Source organism: Abramis brama (genome assembly GCF_963993115.1).
Source record: "Abramis brama genome assembly, chromosome: 5".
Lineage (NCBI taxonomy): Eukaryota > Metazoa > Chordata > Actinopteri > Cypriniformes > Leuciscidae > Abramis > Abramis brama.
The window spans coordinates 41,353,004-41,367,288 of NC_139967.1; the positions used below are offsets into that span (position 1 = coordinate 41,353,004).

Sequence of the window (14,285 nt, forward strand, 5' to 3'; positions counted from 1 at the left end):
AGTCGGCCCATTCTCCTCTGACCTCTAGCATCAACAAGGCATTTTCGCCCACAGGACTGACGCATACTGGATGTTTTTCCCTTTTCACACCATTCTTTGTAAACCCTAGAAATGGTTGTGCGTGAAAATCCCAGTAACTGAGCAGATTGTGAAATACTCAGACCGGCCCGTCTGGCACCAACAACCATGCCACGCTCAAAATTGCTTAAATCACCTTTCTTTCCCATTCTGACATTCAGTTTGGAGTTCAGGAGATTGTCTTGACCAGGACCACACCCCTAAATGCATTGAAGCAACTGCCATGTGATTGGTTGATTAGATAATTGCATTAATGAGAAATTGAACAGGTGTTCCTAATAATCCTTTAGGTGAGTGTATATATATATATATATATATATATATATATATATATATATATATATATATATATATATATATATATATATAACCAAACATTTAACTGTTAATTATAGGCCTACTTCTTTTCAGTAAGAAGCATAAATACATGTTTACAAATGCAAACACTGTAGCACATCTGTTTGATTTTGACTTTAGGTACATTATGAGATGTTGCAACTGTAATTCCTCACCATCAGCATTTAACAAGTGCATGTCCATCAACAAACCAATTATTTTACTTGTACTTATTTATTTACCGAGTATTTTGTCTATTGTGGTGAACATGTGAAACTGTATCAATAACAGTGCATACATTAGCCGAGCTCTAGCGTGAATGACTGTAACATAGACGTTGGTCAAACAAATCTTGCTCCATGCTTAATCTTTCCTCTAAGTAGTGAGAACGACAGACAATCTGCATTAATAGACACAGTTTTAGGTAATAGTGGCCCACAACTGATTAGCAGAAGTATTTCAGTAAGAAAGTAATAATGTGAGTTAACCAGTTAGCAGGAGACCTACACAATATAAAGATCAAAACTAAGTCTTTTGAACACAATCTTTCAAGAGCAAGCGGTTTGCGAATCCTGCATTGAACTCTGAGATTTGAGAAGCAGTCGTCAGTGAAATAAAGGGAACACAGCAAAAGTTTAGGATTATACTGCTGTGGTATCGTGGTAAAGATGAATTTTAACCACTGATTCTTCACATGCTCGTCCTTGGGCTGTGAAAAAAAAACTTGCTTACCTTCACATTGTTGAGCACAGCGTTTTCTCGACATGATGCTATCCAGACCAGTATCCAGGAATCAGCTGCAGTGTTTTAGGTTCAAGTTTAGGGTGGCCATTTCCATAACACCCAAAAGGAGGACACTTTGCGGCATTTAGTGAGGCAAGAATAATTGCATAGGACTCTGGTGTACTCGCAACTACAATACAATTTTGTCCATCATATCGATGGCATCATGATACAGTGATTCAGAAATAGTCTATTCGTTGCCAGACAATTTGATCTACGATATATCTTGATGTAGACCTGTGTATAACAAAAGAGGCAAAAAAGTGTTTATTCACAGTATTTGTATGTATTCAAGACATTGTGTCTGTTTCAAAAACTAACCACTGAGATGAACCTGTCATGAAAAGTGCACAGTGCCAGAAAACATAAAATTTCTGGACTTCTGGAAATAAAAGAAATACATAAATAAACAAATAATGAATGCGATAAATAAACACACATTTCAGTTCTTAACAAAGAAGTTCACCCTCTGCTGCAGCTCAGGCGACAACAGCTCCTCTAGGGTCATCATGGCCAAATTCGTGCTCTTTTGTCCATTCCGGATTAAATGAGGTCTGACGTTTCGGCATGTTAACGTTATGATATGACGTAGCCAGCACGTGGACTCCACGACGTGGAGGCTTCTTTACCAATGATATATCAGATATTTATTTGACACCGCTTTCAGCCAGTCATTTGTTTGACCAGAGAGACGCTATGCTGCTGCGTCCCAATAAAGATTCTAGAGCGGGTTTTTTTAGGCCGATTTAACTCCAAAAAGGAGGACAAATGAGTATCCGGCTTGAGGCTGCGCCGGACAGGGGGCTTAAAATCCAGACTGTCCGGCCAAAATCTGGACGTATGGCCCATAGATATCATATAATAAAGGCTATGTCTCGTCCGCGCTGCTGGCCAATGGAGGTCGACGTCCGCACACAACGGCCATCTTGCCACAGGTAGCTCGCTCACTTGTAACATTGTGTTTTAATGGTGCATGTACTTTTAAATAACCATAACTTGCTCAATTTTCTACCGATTTTTAAACGGTTTGGTTTGTTATAAACGTCAGAGATGTAGTTATGACACTGCATACATATGAATAATTAAGAAAATCTGCAATTTCAACATGTTCCAGCGTTCAGAATTATAGCCACGTTAATAACGTTTGTAAGAAACCAAACCGTTTGTAAATCCGTCAAGATTTCAGCGAGATAAGGGGATTTGTGTTCGTGCTGATCACTCACCACTACAGAGCTCGCCAGAAAGCTTCCCTGTGGCAAGATGGCCGCCGGTTGATGCAGGAAGAGACTCCGCCTTAAGACATCTAGCCTTATATGGATATCTATGGTATGGCCACCCTATCAAGTTTTCCCTGGTGTCTGCGCGCACAATAAGTGGGCGGGCAAATTATGCTTATGTTTCGTCACAACTAAACGGTTTATGATTCGTTTGAAAAATTATTCATTTCATTGACTCAACTCTTACTTTTGAAAGACAATAACTTTATATACGGTACACTTTCAGATTTAAAACTTTGCAGGATGTTTTCAATCACTTAGAGCTATGTTACACACTACATGAAAGGTAATTTTCAAAAATCCATAATAGGGGCACTTTAAGAAAAATCATGTCCAAATTCATGTCAACACCATTGCTGAGTATTTTCTCAATCTCTTTAAAACTGCAGTGAAAAAAAGACAGTCTCAAATACATGGTTTGAAACCTTGAGCTGGTGTGAGTGAGTGTGGGCCTAATTTGCATATTCATAGAACTTATTCAAGCTATTTTAAGGCATGAATAAATATTTTCAAGGAAATAAATTTTAAATATGTAATTTTGGTGATCAAAGATGAGTTTTAAGGAATACAATTATCTAATAATTGTTACAATTGTACAATTATCTAATGTTAACATATAAAAACCTTTCTGTAAAGTGCTAGATATCTTTTATATATTAATATGTATTACATTTTTATTACAAAAACTACAGAAAAAAAATCACATTGGATAAAAAACACTCTCCAAATGGAGATGCTATAAAACATACACATTGCATATTGTCTTTCATGTTTAACCATGATTTGTCCTAATCTGTTCATTCTAGTAGTTTTATAAGGTTTAATCTTTGACAGCCCTAATATTTTTTAGTATTTGTGTCATATGCTTACAAAGGAATTACCCCATGGTCTTAATCATTATGATTAACGATTAAATTAGTCATTAATGTATGTTTATTGCATGTGCTGTAACTGGTCACTAAGTTTTTCATGATTGTTAATCAGTTTTTATACAGATTGCTTTAATAGTCTTGTAGTGTGACAAATACATTTAGAAAAATGCAGCCGTTCCATGTAGTTTCTCAATTAATATCATAAAAACATTTAATAATTTACAAAAAATGTCACCAGCTGGAGTTCCCTTGAGAGCCACCAGAGGGCACTCCACATCTGATTATTGTCATTCCTCACAAACTACATCTCCCATAATTCTCTGCCTGGACATCCTATCCACCTGCATGTCATTATCTTGTTTATTCACCCCATATAAGCCTGGTTTTCACATTCGTTCCCATGCAGCGAAGTCTTGTATGTTGTTACATTGCATCTCTGAGCATTCTCACTGTCTCATGGATTATTGCCTGTTTCTTGGATTCCCTTTTTGCCTCTGATCCTTGTTTGTTTGTTTGTTTGACTGCCTTCCTGTGCTTGATTACGATTCTGGATCACTCAAATAAACTGCATTTGGATTCTCAACCTTTGTGTCTCAGAGCAGTACATAACAAAAGACTTAGCCAAATATGGATCCAGCAGTTGAGTTAGTCAGCTTGCACCAAGGTATCCGTACCCTCGAAGAGCACATTCATATTTAACTGGACTTTGCAAATGTTTCTGAACTGCCAGATTGTGCTCTCATTTACTTTTTCTTTTACGGGCTTAACTGTCCGCTCAAGGACAAACTAATACACAATGCTCCTCGAGGGTCGTTCAGTGACTTTTTGGATCATGCCCTGCTTTTGTGTGGTTCCTCCTTCACTGTTGGGGAGGTTGAGGAGGACATGTCCCCTAAACGTTTTTTGGGGAGGGGCATCACACTCCAAGGTCCAGTGGCCACTGAGCTTGGCCCATCAGTCACCAACATGCCCATGTCTGATGACTGCTAGTCCTGTGTTTTATGTACCTCCCTGTCCTTTGGTTCCCGTGAGATAGTGTTGTCTTTACGTCATGCCTGCCGAGCCTGAGCTTCTTCACGTCATACCCGCCGCGCCTGAGTCAGCTCCGGAAGACATAGCACTCATCATAGTTGCCACGGCTATTTTGAGTGTGTGGGCAGTAGGGCTGCACGATATTGAAGAAAAACGGTCACTGGAGTTCCCTTGAGAGCCACCAGAGGGCATCCACATCAGACTATTGTCATTCCCTCACAAACTACATCTCCCATAATTCTCTGCTTGGACTCATCAGCACTCATTGTATCTGTATGTCATTATCTTGTTTATTCACCCCATATAAGCCTGGTTTTCACATTCTGCATCTCTCAGCATTCTCCCTGGCTTCATTGTCTCTTGGTTCTTGGATTTTTTCTTGGATTCCCTTTTTGCCTCTGACCCCTGCCTGTTTGTTTGGACTGCCTTCCTGTGCTTGACCCTTTGCCTGTGTTTGATTACGATTCTGGATTACTCAAATAAACTGCATTTGGATCCTCAACCTTTATGTCTCAGAGCAGTACGTAACAATAGCAAGTAGAGTTTAATTAATGTTAGCATGTTTCCAAGCTAACAGCATGATACTCTAATAAACATAAAAATTCATAGCATAGTACAGTAAATTTGGCAATTTGTTTGAATTGATACTTCTCTGTATTGAATGAAATTAAAAGTTTCTTGTATTCAATGTTTCTCTCATCCGTCAGATTTAGTTTGATTTATTATAATCAACTCATTTTAGTGCAATCTGGGATTGTCTTAAACGGATAGTTCACCCAAAAATGTCAATTCTGTCATCTATCATTTACCTTCAAATTGTTCCAAACCTTTGTGAATTTCTTACTTCTGCTGAACACAAAAGAAAATATTTTGTTTTATAGTATCCATAGTATTTTTTTCTCTATGGAAGTCATTAGGGGTCCATCAACTGTTTGGTTACCCATATTCTCTAAAATATCTTCTTTTATGTTCAGCATAAGAAAGAAATTCATACAGGTTTGGAACAACTTGAAGGTGAATGATAATATCCATTTAATGTTGCAATGGAACACACTCTAATGGCAGTTGATAAGTGTTTTACATTTTGGTAAATTGGTGGCGGATTCGTCAAATCTCTTTCTTACGCTTTCGTATGATCTGATATGACCTATAAGTTTAGGGGTGAGATTATATGTGGACCTTCATGCTGTTTTTAATAAAAATCCTGTTTCCATACAAATCACATCGTATAAATTCATACGAAATAACCATCTCACAAAATAGTTGTGTTTTCTCATGAGCCTCATATCCCACATGAAAAGCCTCTGCTAAATGGCGGCTTATACATTCAAACACACTATATAAAGAGAGGGTTGCGCTCTGGTAACTCTTTGATAAACTGGTGAGTCACAAGAAGCCCACACAGCGTATCCCTTCCTCTGGTCACAGCTCTAAAGGTGCAGGATCTCACGTCTGTATTCCTGGATCAATGAGTCACCCGTGCCCACACTCACACATTATTTTGTAAAAACACATAATTTGATGAAAAACCTCACTGGAGCCTAAACAGCATTGGCATTTTACCTGAGAATGTTTTAGAATCAAGATTCCTATTGCATGAACTTCCTTTTCATAAACAGTGGAGGTGGTCAATTTGTCTGTCTGGAAAGAAACTCTGTTGTGACTGTGAATCATCTTCCTTTTTCCATGATAAAGGCACACTTCTTGATCTTTTCCGGACGTTGACAGCACTTGTGTAGCCTAAATCAGAATCTGTTATGCATTCGGCTGACATTATGTGAGAGTCCATTTCCATCAAAGACCATAATCAAGGAGTCTTTTTTTTAACTTGTTTATTCAACTGCATGCATTCAGCGAGGCTTTCAATTTTCAAAAACAATTATGACTGGAGAGCTTAGAGAGATATTTTCTTTCATATTTTTATGTGAGTCATTTCAGTAAGTGTGGAGTCTCTTCCCATTATTATAACAGACTGGGGTTATTTGGTTATACATCATGAGCTTATCAGTCATAACAACCTGTGTAGAGGCAAAAGTCCTCTGTGAAAAAGGAAGTACACTGTCATACTGCAGCTCTCGGCTATTCTGAATCACCCCTTTGAATGTTTTTGATACTGCGTTTTCACACAAAATAACATTGAATCGTTAGAAAAAAGCCATTTCCCTGCAGGCTTGTTCCCCAGTAAAAAGCAACGCCAGACAGATATTTAGAGAAATGAAAGAGAAGTGGACAGCTGTCCTCAGATATTTAAATGCACGATTATAAGCAAAGAAGTCGTAATGAGTGTTTTTGTTGGCAGTGGTTTTACATGTTGATTTACATCCATTTCAAACCCTCTTAAATTGGAGCTTTTTTTCTGAATTCTGCCCTCCAATATCTTTAACTATGAGCACAATAAAGCCACACTGACATACACACAGAGAATTGTCAACAAGAAAAGGAATGGAATTGTAGTGGACTTTAAATGTCAAGTCGGGACAGGTTGTAATTTTTAGGGTAGGCCTATATAGATTTCATGTGCGCTTAACATTTTTGAATAATTAAGTAATACTTTATTTTACAGTGTCATTGTTACATATGTTACATGTAGTTACTATAGTAATAACTATTAATTATGCATAATTACATGCAACTAACCCTAAACCAAATCAATCCCTAATCCTAAGTGAGTACATGTATATTACTCAGTACTTAAATGTATAATTACAGTGTAACAAAGACACCTTAAAATAAAGTGTAACCAATAATTATTTATAAAAAATAGTGAAAACTTATCCCATATAGTATCATGTGTGTTCAATTAACTGTAAATTTTATCCTAAACCAGGGGTTTTCAATCTTTTATGCCACAGACCCCCATATATTTGATCATTCTCATGCGAGGTACCCTTTAAAAGTTAAAAGGCAGATCAAATGTATGTATAAAGATCCAATTTATAAAGTGAAAAATAACTATGTATAAAATATTATTTGGAAAATAAGTAATTTATTAAGTTTTTTTTTCTAATAATATACTGTAGCCCTACATTTTTTTTTATTTAATAATTTATTATTATCAAATTTGTATTTTAATCTATTTTTATTTAATGGAATATTATAATTGAATAGAACTGATTTTTTTATTTTATTTAATTTAATAATTTATTATTATAAAATTTTTATTTTAATCTATTTTTATTTAATGGAATATTATAATTGAATTGAATAGAATTGAATTTACTTTAATCTTATTATTTATGTTTATTTTTTTACAGTGTTTTTCTCTAAAAATGTCCACGGACCCCCTAACACTTCTTGCCCCCCACCCCCACCCCCCTTAACGCTTTAATGTTTAACAGCTTTTTGTAGCCAAGCCTTCAAGATACACGTCTAAACAAATATTGACTTTCAGAACATAGAATAAAAAGTGGAACCCTATTAGTTTTTCATGTGTTTTGTATCGAATAGTCTACCAAGACAATTGTTTGCTTATCTCAGGTATCTCTTTCTCTCGAGGTTGAGAATGACGCCTCTTTCCCTCACACGGAGAATTCAATTTACCCGTCGCGTCGCGCCACACCTCGTCTCCACTTGACGCGACACAACAAAAGTACAATATTCAACAAAGCCGCTTACAGTCGCGTACTTTAAAATCAGTTGCGATAATTCTAAAAGGAGCGTTGTAGTTTTGTCGCGTCGCGTCTGCCTCTCTTCTAGTGTTTGTTCTAGTCAGTCAGTCACTCCTCCTCCATACAAACAACCCCCAGAGATCAAACCCGCCTGTGTGTAACGCGTGGATTGTGTAGACGACCGCTGGACTGAACGGAGGTGCCGCTTCTTCTCAGCACAGGCTTTACCTATGAGAAGCTTTATAGATAGAACGCACATTATCATTTCTGCAATGCTTATAAGCATGCGTGTTATTGAAGGAATAAGAAGTGACGGCGCGTGATATAGTCACTGAATGACAGCATGGCTAAACGAAGCACACTATTCATCAGGATTGTGGAAGGAAAGAACCTGCCAATCAAGGACATGTAAGTGTTGATGACTTAACTATGTGGAAATTATACTATGATTTACACAGAAATATGTGGGAAGACAAGTGTACATGACGCTATACTGAAAGCAGTATGGGATTTGACAGATACAGCATATAATAAATTCACAGATAGCCTACCTTATTAGAGAGCATTTCAGTTTAAAAAAACAAGAAAAAAATTATTTTGCATTACACTTTTTCCCCCACAATGAAACGTATAAAACAAATAGGATTTAGGGATTTTTAAAGAACAGTTATGGCATTTTAATAAACATAAATATATATCCTATATTTGAAACAAATCAATGAAAGTGCATATACTGTAGCCTACAAAATGATAACCTGTTCTGCATTACCATGAATGAGCATTTATCGTATAAATATGTGTGATATAAATATCTAAATGATGGTTTTAGTTTAAATGAATGAAATTTAAAAAGCTGTTTTATTGTGTAATGTGTTACTGATGCCCCCCGTAAAGGGAATAACACTATAACAGAAACATATAGTGCATTTCTCTCAATCAATATTATTATTAGATATTACTCATCAGTGTATCAACCACATCATCTGATTCATCAATCACATTCTAATATTTTACACTCAGAATTCTCTCTCTCTCTCTCTCTCTCTCTCTCTCTCTCTCTCTCTCTCTCTCTCTCTCTCTCTCTCTCTATATATATATAGTTATTTTGGAAGCAAACTGCTGTATACACACTCTTTTCAAACCATTAATGAGCAGTATAAATTAATTAAGCTTGTTAATTGGTTCCCTGTTTGAAATTGGCAGCATTCCATTGTGAATTCATTTGGCGCTCGTTTGTCTGGTATGAGGTTGGAAACTCACATGTCTATGATTCTGACCACAACAGCCCAGATGACGACAGTTCATATGCCTCTATTTGTGGAAAGGACAGTTCTCCCACATTCTGTGAGGAAATTACTTTATTGGCTAATAAGGTCATCTGCATTAACATTTCAACAGTGTGGTCATGTCAATGCAATGAAAATGTGATTCGCTGCCCTTCTTTTCCTGAGCTACTGATTTCGCTTCCTTGTAAGATTAAATTAAATTACTAGTGAACTAGTCGGTGGGCCGAACCGTCGGAGCAGATGTGGAGTGTTTGTATTGACGCTGTGATTGAGAGATTGTACACGTTCTCCACAAACCCATCCCTCTTTATGTACACATGCCCTGACTGAGCTTTAGTAAATAGTATGAACCTTTCTTTAAATGATTGCAAGGCTCTGGAAAGATTAGTAGATTTTGGACTGTTTAAGATATGCTAATTATAATCAAGCAGCTGTTGAGTAATCAGCACCTGGGAAAAGGGAATATGAGCACTTGTTTTGTGAGATAAATGTTCATTGATTTGGACTTTTAATTACAAGATCATTATAAATAGAAAGTGCAATCAGATATTGTTGATATTGTTGCTGTCAGGAGTGTGTGGCTACAATGAAGCGCACGACGATGAAGATTCAAAAAAACAAACAGTCTTTAATAATTAAATCCAACGGGCACAGGAAAACTCTGGAGAAAGATTATACAACCATGAATAACACAAACGAGAACAAAGAACTGAGGAAACTAAGGGTACGTTTACATGGCATGATATGCTTGAACGGAGAAGTTTTTCCTTTGAGTTTTCCGTTTACAGACGACACCATTGTCAAAACGATACGATATGCGAAAACGGCCAAAGTGATGCATTTTGCTGCCAGGCCATTAGACAGCGATGAAACACTTTAGATTGAACACGTACTACGCATGTGAATGACGTCATCGTCTTCAGAGATTCGTGTTTTTGTTGTTTACAAGGAGACTTCTGCACATGATCACATCAAGGATCAGGCAAATTTCCACGTGCATCTTGAAAAGTGTATGTTTTGGAAAGTGCTACGGCAAGTTTTTGTGCCATCTAGTGGTTTAGAGGAAAATAAAATCAAAGGCGCCTTTTACCCCTGTGCTCCTTTAACCAGGATTAATTAACAACCAAGGAAACTAACTAGGGAACAGAACTCGGTCAAAGTAAAACAGGCAACAGAATGAAAATGAATCCAAAACAGAACATACACGTTACAGTTGTCAGTAATCATTGTTTTTTTTCTAAACCCTTAACCCTGCATGTAACTCACCCTGCATTGTTTGATATTACCCTAGCAACACCATAACAACCATCCATTACAACATAGGAATCACATAACAACACCCTGGCAACCACCTAACCCTAACCTAGCCACCTTATTTTTAAAGTCGTATATCTGCAATCGATTTTGAATATATAGGCATTTTTAGGGCAAAAAGAAAATCTTTTTTTTTAATAAAAATTGCATTTGTGATTTAAAATGCGATAAAACGTTTGCTGTGCATGTTTGTATGGCTGCACAATGTCATATGTATTAACATGAGTATAATAATGAGTATAATTGTTGTTGTTGCTGTTATTATTATTATTACTAAAAGAAATATTAAACAAAATAAGAAATTAATATTAAAATATTTCACTCTAAGATAAAAATTTATTTAAGAAAAATAATATAACAACAACAACAATAATATTTTGTTACAGTTCAACTCTATATTACAATGCTAATATTTATAGCCGTCTTAATTTCTTCATTTTCAAACGTTAAACTATCAAGCCTTTTTCGGCCGAAACAGCCTGTGGTTCACAATAAGTTTGGGACATGCCTTTGTTAGGTAGGCTATGTCATATTGTGATTTTGAATTTGAAAAATGGTGCAGCCCTAAGCCTAGTTGTAATCTGAGAGCATAATTCATTTTATTCTTGTAGCTTCTCAGATTTCAGTTGGCAGTTAGATTTGTGTTCAGAATGAGGCTCAGTATGAGTCAGTTACAGATAAACTGTACAGTTGACATGGTTGTGTGATCCAACAAGAGATGATAGTCTGAACCAGAATAACAAACAAATGAATCCACTGGTCCAAGTGTAGAGCATGCAGACAGATGAAAGTGAAGCTTGTTAAAGAGCTTCCGTTGTAACACGGGCCTGGACCCTGTCAAGCCAGATTCATGTATTTGTGACACAGAACCCACTTAACCCTCGTGTTCTCTTGAGATGACTTTAATGTTGTTAGGTCTTAGATCCCAGAGATACCAAAGATGTGTGTGTAATCAATCAATTAAAAATTCAAATCAAATGAATTACATGATATGCTGATTATACAGAATATTTCCATGTACACATGCAGAAAACCAAAAACAGGATGTGATGTCACAAGATGGGACCCTAAAAGGAACGAATGCTCAAGCATACCTGGTTTATCCCGTCATAGGAGCTGCGTTGCCCATTACAGTTCAGTACAGGCGTCGGAAACGCCGTCACCTTGCAGCAGATCTTCATTTGTGTGTGTAACAGAGGAATTCCTGCCACTGTTTAGGCTTCACACTTTACATATTTTATAAGCTCTTCGTGATTTCTCAGCTGGTAAAAATACCATCATATGTAGGGAAGGCACAACCTAACACTTTTTGACTTTCTCAGTTTGTGTAAACCTACTTAGAGTTCAGACTGAGTATTTATTTTTTCCCGCATTAATTTCTATATACACATTGTGCTTGGCAGAGTTCATTTGCCATGCAATTCCTGCTAAACATACTAAGCACCGAACTAGAGAGCTCAGAGCCGCTGCACTCACACGCGCCGCCATCTATACATCGCTGATGTTCGTTGTGCCGCTGTGGCTCATTCGGCCTTCGAAGCATGCAGCCTCATTCACACGTCTTATTTCACACGTCTAGTACAATTATGTGGTTTTGTTTTATTAATAGAGTGTATACTTTTTTCTTGATTTACCAAAAAAAAAAAATGGAAGTGAAATGTGACAACATTCCCCATAGGTGCGGCATGTTGTAACATCTGAGGGGCACATTGTAACATGACCAGAGATTAAAATGCTATCTGATCTAATCAAAACAATATACAAGACGAACTAAAATATTTTCTCAATAAAATACAATTATTAACTTTTTCATATAAAATAATGGCATTTTTAATCATTAAAAATAAATACATTTTTAAGTTTGACAACAAACACACCGCAAAACACAGCTATACAGCATAGTTCAAAACATAATAATTTCTGAACATTGACTCTTGTCTTTATTCACCTTTTTCTCATGGTTTCTCAATAGAATTCATAAAAGTATAGAATAGAATAGCTTAGTTCTAATGCTGCACATTGTAACGCTAGTGTTACAACTTTCCCAACTTTCACGACTATGATTTAAACCCTGCTAGTGTCTTCTGCTAGTTAGATCAGAATTAAAGAGCTGTCTCAACTGTTAAATAACAGATATACGATTAAGATGAGACGATTATGATCAGATTTGTCTAATTTTAAATAAACAAAAAACAGAGGACAAAAATTGACATAAGTAAGATATTTTGCTATGGTTAAATAAATGTTCAGTGATATCTTCCAAAGATTTCTGAATTCTGGCACTTTTTCTCTATATAGTGTTGAAATGGCAACTAGTAAATACACTAAGTTTCGTTATCCTTGCATGCGTGGAAGTATTTAAAACAAGTTTGTTACAACTAGCCCCACGTTAGGTTGTGCCCCGCTCACCCCTACACACATATGAGAGCAGTTAGTTCGAACACAGCATTGTATTGGATGTTTGTTAAATTCACCTTAATATACTTAATATACATCATAAAAGAGTTTTTATGTTGTTGTTGTGGATTTTGTATCTTTAGGTTCAGTCTTAAAGGGGTGCTTGATTATGATTTCACTTTTCTAACTTTAGTTAGTGTGTAATGTTGCTGTTTGAGCATAAACAACATCTGCAAAGTTACAACGCTCAAAGTTCAAAGCAAAGGAAGATATTTGCTTTTAAAGAAATTGTTTTTTAAGGACTACAACAAACGGCTGGTAGAGACTACACAACATTCCTTCCGGGTTAGTGACATCACTAACCCTAAGATTTGCATAAACCCCTCCCCGTAACACATTTATAGATGATCAAGACAGAATATGCTAATCAATGACTAGAAGATAACTACACATAAGCTACATGAATTCATCAACTAACCATTCAGAAAAGTTGTCTACATGTTGTCACTTCTTCTTGAGTCTCTCCATCTTTGTCTGACTCCAGTTTGAACATAAAAGGCTAAAAGTTTTTGAAATTTTTAGTGCATGTCTGTGTGAGGAGGTAATTGAAGCCCCGCCCCCTGTGCCGGGAGCAGCAGCTCATTTGCATTTAAAGGGACACACACAAAAACTGTGCGTTTTTGCTCACACTCAAAAAGTGAGAATTTTAACATGATATAAAAATATTTGTGGGGTATTTTGAGCTAAAACTTCACACACATTCTGTGGAGATCAAAGACTTATTTTACATCTTGTGAAAATGACTGTGTGAATACTAAGCAAACCAGGACTAATTGTATCGTTTTCTTTTTTTGGTCCCGACCAAAAAAGAACTGAGCAAAAAGTGTGAACAAACACACCCTTAGTGGCCACTGCGTTATGTTTTTCAGCATCTTACACCATAAGTAGGCTACTTTTAAGATGGTTGAAAATAAAACGTGCAGATAATGCTCCCTTGACTGTTTCCTGGACTGCATTGTTACTGTCTGTGCAATAATAAAACTTGTGGATATAAAGATGGTTGAAAATGTCCTTTTTTTATGAAGGTGCATGATTAATTGCGGTAATATTTTTATCGCAAAGTTAAGAAGTAACAGCCTGATTAAGTCACATTAAAACGGACCTTGTAATCTACATCTAAGTTTAAAGTCGACATGAAATGGAAGTTGCGATAGTCTCTTTATCCCTATTTTGATGTATATCCGAGTGAAGCGGCTTCTCGAACAAGAAGAATGTAGGCAGTGCTTCATTTTTTCGGTAATT

The 14,285-nt window shown here is 36.5% G+C and overlaps 1 protein-coding gene across 1 annotated transcript in view; it reads left to right on the top strand.

The window, feature by feature from the left end:
* Positions 1-8,141: 8,141 nt before the first annotated feature.
* rasa4 (RAS p21 protein activator 4) overlaps positions 8,142-14,285 on the top strand; it is a 42,848-nt gene continuing 36,704 nt past the window's right edge. Inside the window, exon 1 of the mRNA XM_084114830.1 lies at positions 8,142-8,394. Coding sequence (XP_083970956.1) covers positions 8,330-8,394 — 65 coding nt within the window. The 5' untranslated portion in view covers positions 8,142-8,329. The remainder of the gene's footprint in view (positions 8,395-14,285) is intronic.